The sequence below is a fragment of the Schistocerca serialis genome, chromosome 1 (assembly GCF_023864345.2).
Source record: "Schistocerca serialis cubense isolate TAMUIC-IGC-003099 chromosome 1, iqSchSeri2.2, whole genome shotgun sequence".
NCBI lineage: Eukaryota > Metazoa > Arthropoda > Insecta > Orthoptera > Acrididae > Schistocerca > Schistocerca serialis.
In genome coordinates, this window is record NC_064638.1 from 653,076,088 (window position 1) to 653,095,393 (window position 19,306).

Here is a 19,306-nt window from a genome sequence, read left to right on the forward strand (position 1 = left end):
CCATACGTTATTTAATAAAACCCTGGAATAGCATTTAATGAGGAAAATGAGTAATTTTTTCATCTCTGCACATATTTGTAGAATGGCAATGTGCTGATGATACAATCTCACATCCATGTTGACCTTGTATTGTTGTACTGTTTTTCCATGGTTTTCTTGTGATAATCATTGGTTTTGAAGATGGTTGCAACTTTTGAAACTCTGGCTTCACATTTTAAGTATAACAGACTTAGTCAGTCATGTTGGTCAAGTCACGTAAGATTTTGGGGGAATTGCTGAACAGGTATCAATTGGAAAAAATTGATTTCTTCCCGTTTGCATGTTCAAATGCGTCATTTGCTCCCACACAGCCACTATAAACTGCATACCTCTGGTATGCACATCCAACAGTGGGCATCAAATGGCTGCTGCTGACTATGATAATGATACAAAATACTCTAGAGAGTATGTCTGCAAATATTTGACTCTGCTGTTATGAACAAATGCAATATCTGTAGAATATCTGAATAAAACATGTGGCGACAGTCGACCGCCAGTAACTTCACCGGGAAAGTGCAGAGTAAAAGGTCTTTGGAGACTGGAGCTTCTTTGGCAGTCCCGTCTGCGACTTGACTAGTGATACACGTGTCGTGAAATTGTGCATTGTTTTTCTTGTGTTTCTGTAAATATACGAACCGTAATAAAAGTGCTTTATCGTAATAAGTTGGAATTTTTGGTGTGTGGACTGCCACTATAGCCATAAAACCCACATTGGTGACCCCGAGTAGCGAAAATATGTTGCAGTCGCTCGCTCTGTATCACCGGTTTCGCGCCAATAGACAATGTCGCAGCCTCCAGTTTTTACGGCAGAGCACGACGCCGCAACCGCGGAATGGACATTCGACTGTGAAGCGCAACGCTTCACCCCGTGTGCCAATAATACACCGGGAATGTTCGTATCCCCCGTGTTTGCCTCGCCTGGCCGGACGACTCTAACCTCTGCCGGCATACCACACCGGGCGCTGTACACATCGTCGCGGACACCTTCTACAGCATTCTACGCTCAACAGAATGCCCCTTCAGCACAGGACCCCGGAAACCCCGAGTTTCTACCGCACAGCATGGACCACGCGGCTGGCCAGTTTCTGGGTCCACATGCATGGCCGCCGTTTAACGTGGCCCCCTTCGCGCCGGTCGAACGGATACTCGCGCCAACCGCGCCGGACCATTTATACGCCTACCCATCCTGCCGCCCCGCGCACACCTCGAGCGACGCATCCGGCTGTGGTTCCGCCCCGTCATTCGGCGCTCAATCGCGATCTCGCGCCTGCCGTGCCATGCTTGTCATGTGGCCGCACAGATTCCGTGCCTACATGGACTGGATACCACGTCTCGCTGACACAGCTCACGGACGTTCAACGCAACACATCGCCTGCCACTGAGCCACATTTCGCACCAGTGAACACCGTGCAGAATACCCGTGCATTTCGTGCCTCTCCTACAGCCCCGCAAACACTGGCCCCCGGCCGTTTTCCGAAGCTGCCGCCGTCACAACCGGACAACCCAGTGACGTGGTTTACCTTGGTGGACAACATGTTGGACATACATGGTATTGCGGACGACAGCACCCGTTTCGTGTGTTTAGTGAACCACCTGCACGACCACCCTGATCTCATCAGTGACTTATTGCTGAACCCACCTAAGAGCAACAAATATGCCTCTGCTCGCGCATTACTTATCGAATGCCTCTCTCGTCCGCCAGCCGATACTATTCACAACATAATTTACGACGAGATTTTAGGCGACAGAACACCCTCACAGCTGTGGTGACACTTGCGTGCCCAGGTCGGTACTGAGATCCTGCCGAACTTAGCGCTCTGGGCGTTGTGGTTGGTGAAGCTGCCACAAGAACTACAGTTACATTTGCTTCCACATGCCGCAGCGTCACTTGAGGATAAACTACGGCTGGCGGATCAGGCATACGCCATTATTCGACACAGCACAGTGTCTAACACCGCCGAGGTTGGTAACCGTGTGTGTATACTTCCACCGTCGGGCGGTAGAGGCCGGGCGCGTGCGTATCGCGGACAGCACTCGGAACAGCAGCCACCTAGCGGCCAAGGCCGGGAACCGCCAGCGGGTCGGCAACAGCCGCTCCCCACACCAACCGGGCTAGTGCCTGCCCGCCCCGCCTTCCCCCCGCCTGACGCTTCGGCTGGTGGGACGAGTATAGCCAACTCACGCATATGCTGGTTTCACACCACTTTCAGGGACGCCGTTCGCAACTGCCGTCTGCCCTGCGCGTTCCCAAACGCCGCACGCGGGCCGCAGTAGGCGCCACGGCCTGCGGATACAGGCAGGGGCGCCCACAGACATTGCATTCTGTCAGATCCCCCACCCCACGAGGACGTCTGTACACCTTGGATGTAGGTTCGCGCCGGTATTTTCTCATCGATACCGGAGCAGACATTAGTGTCATACCTCCCACATTTTCTGTAAAGGACACGACACACTGTCCCTTCGAGCAGCAAATAAGTCGACACTTCGTGTCGAGGGTTTGGCCAAGTTACCTATTGAACTCATACCTGGTAAACAGTTCACTTGGTCCTTCTACGTGGCTGATGTCGAAGATCCAGTATTAGGCATCGACTTCCTTTTCCACTTCGGACTGTCCCCAGATCTTCAGTCAGCCGCATTATTACACCACGCCTCGTCCACGCACATTGCATGTTCAGTCGCCTCTTCGGCCCCCGTCCCCCTCGGCTGCCCTACGACCTGGACACAGCTCCCATCAAGTGCTCTTCATCAGCGGACAGCCTCACAATTTCCATCGCCCATCTCCAGCCTGAACGCCCTGCAGTCGACGATCTCCATCCTCACAACGTCGAACGGAACTGTGCCAGATCATCGGCTACGCAAGCCCTCACCGAGGCACGACGCCTCGTACAACACCTGCCACCGCCACCACCACCTGACACCGGAGATCCCCTCGTGGAACTTTGTCGACACCGAAGCAGACTTCTTCCCTGGCACATCAGGTTAGTGACTCTTGTGTACTATCGATCCCCGTTCAAGACGGCCCCCAAATGAGTTCGCCAACCAAGCTGAACGCTATTACGAATGACACGACGCACAAAATTGTCACGACAGATGGGCCTCCAGTGGGCCATAAAGCGCGTCGACTGCCACCACATAAACTACGCCTTGCTAAAGCCGCAGTGGAGGAACTTCTAAGGACAGGCATTGTTCGCCCATCGGACAGTAACTGGTCCTCCCCCATACATTTAGTTCCCAAAAAGGACGGCACTGTGCGCATGTGTGGCGACTATCGTCGCCTCAACGCGCGGACGGTATTAGACAATTACCCGATACCTCACATACAAGACTTTGCGCAAGTACTTAGCGGAGCATGCATCTTCAGTGTCTTGGACTGCCGCAAGGCTTAGTTACAGATACCAATGGAACAGAGTGACATCCCAAAGACAGTAGTAATCACACCTTTTGGCCTGTACAAATTTTGTTACATGCCTTATGGTCTCAAAAACACGGCCCAAACTTGGCAGCGTTTTATGGACTCAATTCTTTTTAACTGCACATATTGCTACGCATACCTTGATGACATACTAATTTTCTCCCCCTCTGACAGGGAACATGAACTCCACCTGGCTACGATACAGGACTTATTGACATGTAACGGAGTCGAGATCAATAATGACAAGTCACAACTCCGCTGCACTGCTGTCACTTTTCTGGGGTACACAGTCTCCTCGGATGGTATATGCCCCCCACAGGAGCGGGTTGACTGCATTTGTGAGCTACCCTCCCAGTGTCATTTCGCGAATCACGCCGGTTTTTAGGAACTGTCAATTTCTACCGTCGTAACCTGCCGATGGCGGCAGCAATTCAAGCCCCTTTGACTGATGCATTGGCCGGTAAACAAACCTCAGGCAGTCGCCGAGTACCGTGGTCTGACAACATGGTGAGAGCTTTTGAAGACCTTAAAGCAGCGTTAGCATGTGGTGTCACTCTCGACCATCCTTTGCCAGATGCCTGCATCTCGATTACAGCGGATGCAAGTGATTTCGCAATCGGTGCAGTCCTACAACAGCATGTCAATGACACGACTCAACCACTCCGGTTTTTTTCCAAAAAATTATCTACAGCTCAACGTAAATGGTCAGCATTCGACAGAGAATTGCTTGCAGTTTATGAAGCTGTAAAATATTTCTGCACAGACATTGAAGGAAGGAATATAACAATCTTCACGGACCACCGCCCCCTCGCGGAAGCTATCCGTAACTCCGCTACTGACCTTCCCCCACGTAGGTTCCGGCAAATTGACTTAATTTGCCAATACACAACAGACATCCGTTACATTTGAGGGTCAGAAAATGTGGTGGCTGACTACCTATCACGTATCACTGCAATTTCATCCCCCATTAATTTCGATGAATTGGCCCACTTACAGGACAGTGACACCGAATTGCACAACCTCCGACAGGACCCAGATACTGCCCTTCAGATCGTTTCGTGCAACTTACCGGGTTCGGTCAAGCCACTGTGGTGTGATACATCCACGGGCACCGCTCGGCCTATTGTTCCCCCTGCGCTGCGTCGCCAAGTGTTCACTATTTTACATAACCTGGCACATCCTGGTGCTAAGGCTACTACGCGCCTGGTCACAGAACGCTTTGTGTGGCCAGGTGTGAAGAGGGATTGTCGTACTTGGGCTCGTGCTTGTTTACAGTGCCAGCGCAGCAAAGTCGGCAGGCACACACAACCCAGTCTAGGTAAATTCGACATCCCGAAAGGCCGCTTCCGTCTTGTACATGTGGATCTCGTAGGACCATTACCCGTGTCGGATGGTTTCAGGTATATCCTGCCTGGCATTGATCGCGTTACACGTTGGGTGGAGGCAATCCTCCTGCAGGACATCACAGCAGATTCTGTAGCACACGCATTTGTATCCTCCTGGATAGCTCGATTTGGCTGTCCTACATCCATCACCACCAACCAGGGACGACAGTTTGAACCCCTGCTGTTTAACAAACTCTGCGTCCTCTGTGGGGTGGATAGATTCCGCACCACGGCTTACCATCCCCAGAGCAATGGACTGGTCGAGCGGTGGCACAGAATGCTGAAAGCGGCACTCATGTGCCACGGTGGTGAGTGGTGCGATGCCCTTCCCTGGGTTATGCTAGGAATACGCACGGCTTACAAGACAGACCTCCAGGGTTCACTCGCAGAGCTCCTGTATGGTGAGACCCTAGTCCTCCCCGCAGAGTTCGTCAATGACGAAGCAATCGCCGACCTGTCCAACCTCCCCATGCTAGTTGAACAGGTCCGGACACACATAGCCGTGATCCGCACAACTCCTCCACGACCACATACCCGCCCTCGCGTGTTCAGGCATGCGGCACTGGACTCTTGTCAGCTCGTTATGTTACGGGATGACACAGTCAAACCGGCATTACAACCACCCTACTCTGGCCCACATCGAGTAGTGGCTCGCAGAGACAATACTATGGACATTCTCGTCAGTGGTCGCCAGCAGACAGTTTCCCTCCAACGCGTGAAACCAGCCTGGATGATCGAAGAATCTGTAACACCCCCCCCCCCCCCCCCCCCGATTCGAGTGTTCTTCCATCAGATGGTGATGACCCCGATCCCACACAGACCACCCACCCTCCTGCGTCCCACGATGATCGCATGTGCACTGAGCCTACACCCGAGGACAACTCAGCGGTTGCGTACAATGATATTCTACCCTCGTTCCAAACTGGCACTGTGTGTGACAATCCACAACCTCAGGCCCAACCTCATGTTGCGTGTGACATTACACCGTCCCAAGTGTTGGTACCCAATACCTCCACAGAGTGTTCCAATGTTTCTCCTGAACTACGTTACTTTTCGCCCCCACCCCCCCTAGTGCACCCTACATCCACTGTCGACGAAATTTGCATCGCAATCAACGCCTCTGAGTGCCAATGCAATGAGCTTTCCCTGCAGTTCCACGAGGGATCCATCTTCGTCCTCCGCATAGGGGACACTTCACGTGGGTCCACACCCATGTCACACATCACCATCCTGCGCACAGTCCCTATCCCAAATGGGGTGGATACGGCTGCCATAACCGCAACGTTCAGCACCAATGGGATGCTCAAGATTCGCATCCCCCTCTCTGCCAGTACTGCAACAACATCTCCTGTGCCCGTCCAGTTCACGCGCGCAGGTCGACCAGTCCACCCCCCCCCCCCCCCCCCCCAACTGGATGGCGGACTACACGAGCGCTACTCCACCCTGCACAGACAGCATGGACACTTAGCACACACTGCTATCAACCAGCGAGCATCCCACAATGCCACTACACAGGAAGACACCCACATCCTTTCCCCAGTGCTCCGCACTCCTGGGGGAGGGGGGGGGGGGCGGCTCTGTGGCGACAGTCGACTGCCAGTAACTTCACCGGCAAAGCGCAGAGTAAGAGGTCTTTGGAGACTGGAGCTTCTTTGGCAGTCCCGTCTGCGACTTGACTAGTGATACATGTGTCATGAAATTGTGCATTGTTTTTCTTGTGTTTCTGTAAATATACGAACCATAATAAAAGTGCTTTATCGTAATAAGTTGGAATTTTTGGTGCGTGGACCGCCACTATAGCCATAAAACCCACAAACATCATTCCAGGAGACAGTGCGTTCAGGACCGACATTTTTCAATTTACATCAGTGTATTTAGGGGTTTGTTATGCCATGTATATTATTATTGATTTACTTATCCACAACTTAAGCTTTGGGACTGAAAAGAAATTTGACATTTAATTCCCCATTTTCCTACCCTCCAAATCATTACCTCCTCAGCTTGCAGACTTAATACAAGATACTGTTGTTGTTGTTGTTGTGGTCTTCAGTCCTGAGACTGGTTTGATGCAGCTCTCCATACTCTATCCTGTGCAAGCTTTTTCATCTCCCAGTACCTACTGCAACCTACATCCTTCTGAATCTGCTTAGTGTATTCATCTCTTGGTCTCCCCCTACGATTTTTACCCTCCACGCTGCCCTCCAATACTAAATTGGTGATCCCTTGATGCCTCAGAACATGTCCTACCAACCGATCCCTTCTTCTGGTCAAGTTGTGCCACAAACTTCTCTTCTCCCCAATCCTATTCAATACTTCCTCATTAGTTATGTGATCTACCCATCTAATCTTCAGCATTCTTCTGTAGCACCACATTTCGAAAGCTTCTATTCTCTTCTTGTCCAAACTATTTATTGTCCATGTTTCACTTCCATACATGGCTACACTCCATACAAATACTTTCAGAAATGACTTCCTGACACTTAAATCTATACTGGATGTTAACAAATTTCTCTTCTTCAGAAACGCTTTCCTTGCCATTGCCAGTCTACATTTTATATCCTCTCTACTTCGACCATCATCAGTTATTTTGCTCCCCAAATAGCAAAACTCCTTTACTACTTTAAGTGCCTCATTTCCTAATCTAATTCCCTCAGCATCACCCGACTTAATTAGACTACATTCCATTATCCTTGTTTTGCTTTTGTTGATGTTCATCTTATATCCTCCTTTCAAGACACTGTCCATTCCATTCAACTGCTCTTCCAAGTCCTTTGCTGTCTCTGACAGAATTACAATGTCATCGGCGAACCTCAAAGTTTTTATTTCTTCTCCATGAATTTTAATACCTACTCCGAATTTTTCTTTTGTTTCCTTTACTGCTTGCTCAATATACAGATTGAACAACATCGGGGAGAGGCTACAACCCTGTCTTACTCCCTTCCCAACCACTGCTTCCCTTTCATGTCCCTCGACTCTTATAACTGCCATCTGGTTTCTGTACAAATTGTAAATAGCCTTTCGCTCCCTGTATTTTACCCCTGCCACCTTTAGCATTTGAAAGAGTGTATTCCAGTCAACATTGTCAAAAGCTTTCTCTAAGTCTACAAATGCTAGAAACATAGGTTTGCCTTTCCTTAATCTTTCTTCTAAGATAAGTCGTAAGGTCAGTATTGCCTCACGTGTTCCAGTGTTTCTATGGAATCCAAACTGATCTTCCCCGAGGTTGGCTTCTACTAGTTTTTCCATTCGTCTGTAAAGAATTCGTGTTAGTATTTTGCAGCTGTGACTTATTAAGCTGATAGTTCGGTAATTTTCACATCTGTCAACACCTGCTTTCTTTGGGATTGGAATTATTATATTCTTCTTGAAGTCTGAGGGTATTTCGCCTGTTTCATACATCTTGCTCACCAGATGGTAGAGTTTTGTCAGGACTGGCTCTCCCACGGCCGTCAGTAGTTCCAATGGAATATTGTCTACTCCGGGGGCCTTGTTTCGACTCAGGTCTTTCAGTGCTCTGTCAAACTCTTCACGCAGTATCATATCTCCCATTTCATCTTCATCTACATCCTCTTCCATTTCCATAATATTGTCCTCAAGTACATCGCCCTTGTATAGACCCTCTATATACTCCTTCCACCTTTCTGCTTTCCCTTCTTTGCTTAGAACTGGGTTTCCACCTGAGCTCTTGATATTCATACAAGTCGTTCTCTTATCTCCAAAGGTCTCTTTAATTTTCCTGTACGCGGTATCTATCTTACCCCTAGTGAGATAGGCCTCTACATCCTTACATTTGTCCTCTAGCCATCCCTGCTTAACCATTTTGCACTTCCTGTCAATCTCATTTTTGAGACATTTGTATTCCTTTTTGCCTGTTTCACTTACTGCATTTTTATATTTTCTCCTTTCATCAATTAAATTCAATATTTCTTCTGTTACCCAAGGATTTCTACTAGCCCTCGTCTTTTTACCTACTTGATCCTCTGCTGCCTTCACTACTTCATCCCTCAAAGCTACCCATTCTTCTTCTACTGTATTTATTTCCCCCATTCCTGTCAATTGCTCCCTTATGCTCTCCCTGAATCTCTGTACAACCTCTGGTTCTTTTAGTTTATCCAGGTCCCATCTCCTTAAATTCCCACCTTTTTGCAGTTTCTTCAGTTTTAATCTACAGGTCATAACCAATAGATTGTGGTCAGAATCCACATCTGCCCCTGGAAATGTCTTACAATTCAAAACCTGGTTCCTAAATCTCTGTCTTACCATTATATAATCTATCTGATACCTTTTAGTATCTCCAGGGTTCTTCCATGTATACAACCTTCTTTCATGATTCTTAAACCAAGTGTTAGTTATGATTATGTTGTGCTCTGTGCAAAATTCGACCAGGCGGCTTCCTCTTTCATTTCTGTCCCCCAATCCATATTCACCTACTATGTTTCCTTCTCTCCCTTTTCCTACACTCGAATTCCAGTCACCCATGACTATTAAATTTTCGTCTCCCTTCACAATCTGAATAATTTCTTTTATTTCATCATACATTTCTTCAATTTCTTCGTCATCTGCAGAGCTAGTTGGCATATAAACTTGTACTACTGTAGTAGGCGTGGGCTTCGTATCTATCTTGGCCACAATAATGCGTTCACTATGCTGTTTGTAGTAGCTTACCCGCATTCCTATTTTCCTATTCATTATTAAACCTACTCCTGCATTGCCCCTATTTGATTTTGTGTTTATAACCCTGTAGTCACCTGACCAGAAGTCTTGTTCCTCCTGCCACCGAACTTCACTAATTCCCACTATATCTAACTTCAACCTATCCATTTCCCTTTTTAAATTTTCTAACCTACCTGCCCGATTAAGGGATCTGACATTCCACGCTCCGATCCGTAGAACGCCAGTTTTCTTTCTCCTGATAACGACATCCTCTTGAGTAGTCCCCGCCCGGAGATCCGAATGGGGGACTATTTTACCTCCGGAATATTTTACCCAAGAGGACGCCATCATCATGTAATCATACAGTAAAGCTGCATGCCCTCGGGAAAAATTACGGCTGTAGTTTCCCCTTGCTTTCAGCCGTTCGCAGTACCAGCACAGCAAGGCCGTTTTGGTTATTGTTACAAGGCCAGATCAGTCAATCATCCAGACTGTTGCCCTTGCAACTACTGAAAAGGCTGCTGCCCCTCTTCAGGAACCACACGTTTGTCTGGCCTCTCAACAGATACCCCTCCGTTGTGGTTGCACCTATGGTACGGCTATCTGTATCGCTGAGGCACGCAAGCCTCCCCACCAACGGCAAGGTCCATGGTTCATGGGGGGTACCAGATACTATCACTCATTATTATCATTTTCAATTACCCTGGTTCCTCACACTTGTATTCTGTTCTTCTTTTCTCACCTGTTTCTCTACTTGAGTTTTCTTTATATTCTCTTTTACTACCGATTTTGAATGCATTTCTGCACTTCATTATCTCTTTGCAATGTCTCACATATTCTGCTATTTTTTCCATTTGTTATTAAGCTACTTTTTGCTTCACCTCTTCAATTACTTATACCCATGCTGTTCTGCAGTTGGCCACTTTCATTTGACTGGCCTTCAAGATTTTGAGACACAGAAATAAAACTAATCACCTTTTAGATGTTGCAGCTCTTCTTATTTTCCATGCTTACTAAACAGGTAGGTATGCAGCAACACCTCAGATCATTAAAAACTAAAAGGTCCCACTCAACATTTGCTGATCATCTCATAGCACGAAATCACTACTTAATTAACACAGATAATTAATTAAAAATTTTTAAAACTAGCAACAACTTCTAACAAAAATTAATTTGAAATCACATGATCCCAAGAAAGTTCGCAACATAAAAAACAGTAAGTAACATGCTAAAAGTGTCTGATCTTGCACTGTTTCCAGATGACAAACTGTAATATGTGTGGTAGATGTAAAACTAACAGCATACACAACAGATAGCGTCATGTGAGATATGTAAATAAATATATATTATTATATTCAAATTTAGCATCCCAGATCTAAATGTTCAAGCATAGCATAAATGAACAACTTATAACAGCACAACTTAGTGATGTATGTCTTAACTGGGTATTGTATGAAACTAGTACAAAATATTTGGCACCTAGTAGCTGCTCTTTTATGACTGTAAATACTTTTGAGCAACACATTCATACAACCTACACAAGAGGTTAACAAGTAACAATAATTTTTCACAAAGAAAATAAAAAAAACTGCCACTCAAATGATGAAACTATGTTTGGATAATAACAAAGCTATAAAACAGTGTCTTGTATATGGCAGCATTCCATTCCTTATGTGAATCGGGTCAATATTTGCTGAACTGATACCTAATATCACCAAAAATACTGTCCTCTAGCTTACTGAAACTTTTAACACTTTGGAGGTCAGCCCTGACAACTTCCTGGGCCAAAACTTTGTGTTAAAAAGACCACATTCAAATATAAGTTGGGCCACAATTTTCTCGATGCGTGAGTCATCTGATACTCAAAAACTGGACTCATTTCATATGAGAGCATTGTAGAGATACCTCACTAGCTGTTGCTAGACTGATAACTGCCTTCTGTTGTCATTTTCAAAGAATTATTTCGAAATAAACATCAGCAAAATAACAACTGCTGTTGAAAGTGGCTAAGCCAATATGACTGCATTGAGGTAATTTTAAACATCTGCCTATTAGACTTCACACCGTGCTCAGTTCTGCTACAAATATGTCATGCTTGTTGAGTCAGCAAGGAATTCTGGAAGCTCAAGGGGAAGAAATTCATCAATAACTACCCTTGCACTTTTTTTGGTAGGATAATTAGATTTTCTGTCATCTTTACTTTAAAATTTGTAATCTATCAAAGAACTACAGCAAATATTAAAAATAAATCATGATTCTTGGACTTACTTTAGTATGTATAACTCTTTTAAGACACAACGATTACACAGGTGCCAGTAATACTTTAAATAACGGCATATATGGCCAGTTCCCTAGTCCCGATTTCCTCCTAAGCAGCCAGTCTCCAAAGTGTTAAGTGCGTGGGGTAAAAATATGAAAAAAAGAGTACAAAAGGAAAAATACTTACGCACACAACTTATGTTGTCAGCTGCAACTGCCCAGTTGTCTGGGCAGATGCAGCGTACATTATGCCGGTGCTCATCAAGAGCAATACAGCGGTAATTGCAGTTGCAACCAGAAACTGCAGGTATGATAATCACTTGACCAGGACCATCATGTGCCCCCTCCTCTACCTTGCCCATTATTCCATCACCAATAATTGAGTAGCCACCTTCACCATCAATTGTTTCATTATCCCAAACATCTCCACCTGAAACATATAACTGTATCAACACCAGCACAAGCACACAAGAGGGGTGTGGCAGTATGCAGAGAGGCACACCACAACTGGGAAGTATAGATAAGATTTATTTCTTCATAAATATTGTACTTCTTATGGTTCGGCACTGACTTGCTTTTGATAACAATTAGGAAATGTTCCAGCCTCAGCCTCATATAAAGAGTCACATGATCATGGACATGGATAAAGTAAGAAATAAGTGACACCATTTTAGATTTTAAATACTATTCTTTCAATTATTCTGTTTTACCATTCAATCAGTAGATACTGACGATATTATTACAACAACCCTGACTAATGAAAGATTATCTGTGAATATAGGACAGGAAGTGCAAAAGAAGTTAATAAACATAAATAAATGGAAAGACACTTGAGAAATTCCTTAGAGAACTTTGGTTTTTATACTATTCAATTTATGTAGCTCTCTGATAAAAGATAATATTAAAAAAAAACTATCTCTGTGAGTAACTGTATAAATAACTGTGAATTTAAACTACTCACTGCCCATTTGTGTCCCGTGCACAAGTAAAACTAAAGTCAAAAATCCTTCTCACAATATTAAAACTAACATCAATTATTTCAAATAATTTTCATTGTGGTTTCATATTAACAGAGATGGATCGTTTTCCTTATTACGGGTTCATTATTTCAGTTGTGTATCCAGCACAGGACATAAAATATAATCTTTCATAACAGAAATTTCACTGTAATTAAATAATAGCAGTGAGAAAGCAAGCTACTGGTCACACTCCAGGTTGGAGCTGCTTCTCCAGAATGCGTCACTTTATATTTCAAATTGTTCTCTCTTTTTCAAGCTGGCTTTTTTTTGGGTTGTCTGAAAAGTTCTTGGCCTTTCCCAGAGATTGCTGCACTTGAGTCATTAGTCTTATGATTGGTTTGATGTGGCCTGGAAAGAATTCTTCTCCTGTGCCAACCTTTCCAACTCAGAATAGCAATTGCATCACATGTCCTCATTATTTCCTGGATGTACTCCAATATTTGTCTTCCTCTGCTGTTTTACCCTCTACAGCACCATCTAGTACCAAGGAAGTTATCTCCTGATGACATAATAAAGGCCCTATCATCCTGTCCCTTCTTCTTGTCACCCTATGTTCCTTTCTTCACTGATTCTGTGGAAAACCTCCTCATCCCTTACCTTAGAGTCCCCCTAATTCCCAACACAAATAAATAAATAAAATAATAATAATAAATAAATAATAACAAATAAATAAAGAAATAAAAGAACATGGAATCCATGTTTTGGGATGAGAAAGGAATTTTTGGATTGACTGTCTTGAAAGAGGTAAGACCAAAACTGGGGAATACTATTCTCAACTTCTAACAAAACTGAATGCAATCATTTGCGATAACAGACATGGCCTCAAGAAGAAAAAAAATCATCTTCCATATGGAGCTGGTCCTTGCATTGCATCTGCCCACAAAAGTGACTTGGCAATGGGTAAACTGGGGATTTGCACTATTAAGTGTTAGAACACCCACCCTATTTCCCAGATTTGGCTCCCTCATACTTCAATCTATTCTCAAAACTGAAGAAATTCCTTGCTGGTTGGTGCTTTTTGTCCATCTGAGATATGACTGTGGCTGTGGTGGGTACTTTGCAACACTTCTGCAGGAACACTACAGAGAAGCAATAATGTCAATGGAACACTGCTGCATGAAATGTATTAATATTAGAGGAGATCATACAGACAAATAAAACTTCTTTGAAAGCAAAAATTGTTAATTTGACTATCAGGCCAAAAAATTTTCTGATCACCCTTGTAAAGCATATTTTGACCAAATTTCAGTGCTAGTGGTTTATTTATAAATGATTCTTGCTTAGTTAGGTATACAACAAAAATAACTGCTACAATAATAGACTCATGTAACTCACAGTAAATAAGTAAAACAAAAGTTCGACATGGTTGAATGAGATATAAACACAAAGAAAACATGCTGAATATTTATTATTGCATTCAGATAGATATTACACTACTGGCTATTAAAATTGCTACACCACGAAGATGACGTGTTACAGACACGCAATTTAACCGACAGGAAGAAGATGCTGTGATATGCAAATGATTAGCTTTTCAGAGCATTCACACAAGGTTGGCACTGGTGGCGACCCCTATAATATGCTGACACGCAGAAAGTTTCCAACCGATTTCTCATACACAAACAGCAGTAGACTGGCACTGCCTGGTGATGTGTTGTTGTGATGCCTCATGTAAGGAGGAGAAATGCGTACCATCACGTTTCCAACTTTGATAAACATCGGATTGTAGCCTATCACGATTGCGGTTTATCGTATCGCGACATTGCTGCTCGCATTGGTCGAGATCCAATGACTGTTAGCAGAATATGGAATCAGTGGGATCAGCAGGGTAATACAGAACACTGTGCTGGATCCCAATGGCCTCGTATCACCAGCAGTCGAGATGACAGGCATCTTATCTGCATGGCTGTAACGGATCGTGCAGCCACGTCTCAATCCCTGAGTCAACAGATGGGGACGTTTGCAAGACAACAACTATCTGCACGAACAGTTTGACGACATTTGCAGGAGAATGGACTATCAGCTCGGAGACCATGGCTGCGGTTACCCTTTACGCTGCATCACAGACAGGAGCACCTGCGATGGTGTATGCAACAACGAACCTGGGTGCACGAATGGCAAAATGTCATTTTTTCGGATGAATCCAGGTTCTGTTTACAGCATCATGATGGTCGCATCTCGGTGAAGAAACACTGGAAGCGTGTATTCGTCATTGCCATACTGGCATATCACCCAGCATGATGGTATGGGGTGCCATTGGTTACACATCTCGGTCACCTCTTGTTCACATTGATGGCACTTTGAACAGTGGACATTACATTTCAGATGTGTTACAACCCGTGGCTCTACCCTTCATTCGATCCCTGCGAGACCCTACATTTCAGCAGGATAATGTACAACTGCATGTTGCAGGTCCTGTACGGGCCTTTCTGGATATAGAAAATGTTCGACTGGTGTCCTGGTCAGCACATTCTCCAGATCTCTCACCAATTGAAAACGTCTGGTCAATGGTGGCCGAGCAACTGGCTCATCACAATATGCCAGTCACTACTCTTGATGAACTGTGGTATCGTGTTGAAGCTGCATGGGCAGCTGTACCTGTACATGCCATCCAAGCTCTGCTTGACTCAATGCCCAGGCATATCCAGGCCGTTATTACTGCCAGAGGTGGTTGTTCTGTGTACTGATTTCTCAGGATCTATGCAACCAAATTGGGTGAAAATGTAATCACATGTCAGTTCTAGTATAATATATTTGTCCAAAGAATACCTATTTATCATCTGCATTTCTTCTTGGTGAAGCAATTTTAATGGCCAGTAGTCTAAATATAGTTGTTACTGTCATTTGAAAGCTTAACTTTATTACTGAAATTGTGCTGCATATTTTAAGGAACAGTTTTGTAATTTTAAATGATCTCTGTCAGGGTGTATACTTATACAATGGAAAAACAATTCCTAGATTTTTCCCTGTTGAAAAATACACTTTTTCCCCATGTGAAAATACACCTTTTCCGTGTTAAGTGATAGCACACATTTCCTTGGAACTGTACAACTTATCAATCCTTCAAATTATTGAAGTTTTATACACCGGCGTACAACTTCCTGGCACTTTACAAAACGAACCAAGCAAAAAATTTACGCTGCATATTTTTATATTACAAAGGTATAAATTCAAATCCCCCCAAATATAGCACATTGGTTTCCAAAGCATTGAAATTGAAACTGCGATGCTCTTTTGTAAGCCAATCATAGCTCAAGTCACATGATCTTTCCAGTTGAGGACAGTAGATATTCAGAGCATAGGACATGTGATTTAGTCAGCAAATAGCAACATCATTAAAGCAGTGTGAACACATAAAGAGGAAAACTTAATGGTTTAAATTAATATACATAATGTAGCTACACAAGAAGCTAAGCTTTCACATACAACATTGGTCTCAAAGATTAATGAGCTATAAGAGAAGCTAAGGTTTCACACGTAATATTGGTCTTTCTTTACATGTGTTACACTTTAAGATGCACAGCTGTGTCAGTAAAACTTAAAATAATGACATAAATGCCTGGTCATCTGGGCTTGAAATTCTTTTAAGTGGCTGGCCCTTGAAGTGTTGAGTTTTAAATGAGTCAAACACACTGTGATTTAAGAAATTCATTACAAATTCTCACACGTAACATAATACATCTTGTGTAAAAGGAAAATTACTTGAAAGTAATGCTTTTCAAACCACCATCCCCAATATTTTCCCGAGACCTGTTAGAAATAGTTTCATTTCAGCAGTTGTCAAAGAGCACCATAAAACAGGCACTACTGCGCATGTGCAGCTACAATCATGTAGGAAGATCATTCGTACATATAAAGCATTAAGAGATCTTACATTATGTCATAAAAGAAGCAGGAGATCGGAGAATACTCCAAGAGCATCAGAATTTCGTAAGCCATACGAAAATGTATAAACTGGCTTGAAGTGCACATTCATATGTCCAGATTCAGAATGATGTAGGCACCATCCTGATATTAAGATTTTCGGTGTGGTTTTCTGGACATAAATTTCCTTGGAGTACCTGTATTGTACTGTCTTATGTTTGGTTCTTTATTATGGAACTTGAAATTCAGCGAACAGCTGGAACTGACCAATACTGTGAAATGAAACACTTCATTTCAAATAAATGTAACGCCTCAGCAGGAAAGATTAATAAAAGCCAAATTCCTTTAGCATATCGACAAAAATAACTTCATTGTTCTAAACAGTGATTAATGCTCGACTGCCAAAACTGTGGAAATAAAATCAGAAAACAAACTAAAATTATATTTCAGCATTCTGTAATTATGTGACTGTATTTTAATTCACTTGATAGCTCCTGGCCACTGAAATCTGCTTTGTTTTCATTTGATGTGGGAGCTGTAAACGAAGAGGATACAGAAAATTATTAAATGCAAACAAGGGTCACGTGGAAACTACACCCCTTACGATGAATCATATTATTACTTTTTTTTTCTTTCTTCATTCTTATTATACATGGAAGCTAGACACACACACACACACACACACACACACACACACACACACACGACTACAGTATCAGGCATTTGAAACCACACTGGTGTGGTTTCAGTTGCCTAAGACTCTGAGACTGCAGTCATGTGTGTGAGTTGCATTTGCTTTTGTGTGTGTGTGTGTGTGTGTGTGTGTGTGTGTGTGTGTGTGTGTGTGTGCGCGCGTGTGCCTATGTCTGTCAGTTGTTGATAAAGGCCTTCATGGCTGAGTTGCGTTTGCTTGAGTGTATTTGTGTGTGTGTGTGTGTGTGTGTGTGTGTGTGTGTTCAAAAATGGTTCAAATGGCTCTGACCACTATGGGACTTAACATCTCAGGTCATCAGTCCCCTAGAACTTGGAACTACTGAACCTAACTAACCTAAGGACATCACACACACATCCATGCACGAGGCAGGATTCGAACCTGCAACTGTAGCGGTCGCGCGGTTCCAGACTGAAGCGCCTCGAACCGCTCGGCCACCAGCGGCCGGCCGTGTGTGTGTGTGTGTTGGCGCATGTGCATGTATGTCTGTCTATTGTTGACGAAGGCCTTAATGGCCAAAAGCTATAATTGTGAGAGTCTTTTTGTTGTGACTATCTGTGACTCAGCACTTCTGCTATATGGTGAGTGCCAACATTACTTCTCATAATACTGCTATATTAAAAAGTGTTATAGAAGTTATTAGGAAGGCCAATTTATTCATATATTTACAACAATCACACCAGTCTGTTCATCATTTAGCCCACGCCAAGAAGCCTACATCAACATGTTCGAAGCAGAGAAGAGGAATTTGCGCGAGCAGTGGATGGGCAATCCTGTATCAGCATTATCATAACAGTACTATGCACAATTGAACTAATGTGAAGAAGTACATAACGTAAATGATGAATATTGATCTTAAATGTATTGAAGGTCTGTTGATATTAGTACTAGTTAAAGCTCACCCCGGATATGTGTACCATCCAATTTCTTTCAATTAAACTTTCCAATTAATTTTTTGTAATTATTCAAGCAGCAATTATTAATCAGTTTCCATCATTTGCTCGCCCAGCTATATGCCACTAATCAATGGCAACCATGACAGGACAACACCGAGCAGAATATAAACAGGCCTTTCAATTGTTCAGATTAAAAAAAAAAAAAATTTTTTTTAGATAAATGATTCATTTTATTGTCACAAGAAACTAATGAAACCTTTGTTGTATTTGTAACACATTCGTGAGATTGGGAATAAGAAAAGCATTGAAGGAACAAATTAAAATTAAATTCTGACTACAAACGAGATGTGCCAGGAATGCTGGTTTCAGCAATAAAGGTAGGAAGTTGCTATGCTGTATGCTTATACGGCCGTAGTTGGCACCATCTCTCTGACAGTAGATAATCTCTTTTCCTTCAAATTAATATGCTTTATGGAAATTGCATTTCTACCGAAAAGACGAAAATTTGTATAAAGTGATCGTTAAAGTGCAAGATAAGTCATCAAATTCTATAAGACTGTGTCAGATAATAATCACATTTGTTAGGGAATATGCAGATAAATCTACTTTAGTTGAAAAGTATCGATGCAAACAAAATTTCATTTTTGAAAAATTTTTTTTCATAATTTTGTTAAACACTGTTCGCAACGGAGTCAAAGGAAATGGGCACTGTTGATAATTCATTACAAAATGCAATATGCCAAGATGGCAGAAATCCAAGCTTGACAACAGTTGAAGGTAATGCGCCAACTCAAAAACTGGCCAGCAGCTGCCAAAACAGTGATGTTGGCATCCCATTATCAAAAACTGATAACTTTTATGACACTTGATGAGACAATTCCTCAGTTCTCACTGGGAAACATTTCTTCAAATAGTGAAACTGAAGCTCACGACAGCAAAACTTCCTTTGATTATTTGCTAATGACGTCATGCACGCAAGAGCAGGAAACAGTTTGTAAAGGCAATGTAGATACTAGTGAGCCACACAATTTGACACAACTAATGCATCTAATAACACAACAGTTTAC

The 19,306-nt window shown here is 43.4% G+C and overlaps 1 protein-coding gene across 1 annotated transcript in view; it reads right to left on the bottom strand.

Annotated features, from left to right (window-relative positions):
* Window positions 1-19,306, bottom strand: part of LOC126479258 (leukocyte tyrosine kinase receptor-like) — a 782,006-nt gene that overhangs the window by 134,291 nt on the left and 628,409 nt on the right. The window contains 1 exon segment of the mRNA XM_050103770.1: window positions 11,936-12,178. Coding sequence (XP_049959727.1) covers window positions 11,936-12,178 — 243 coding nt within the window.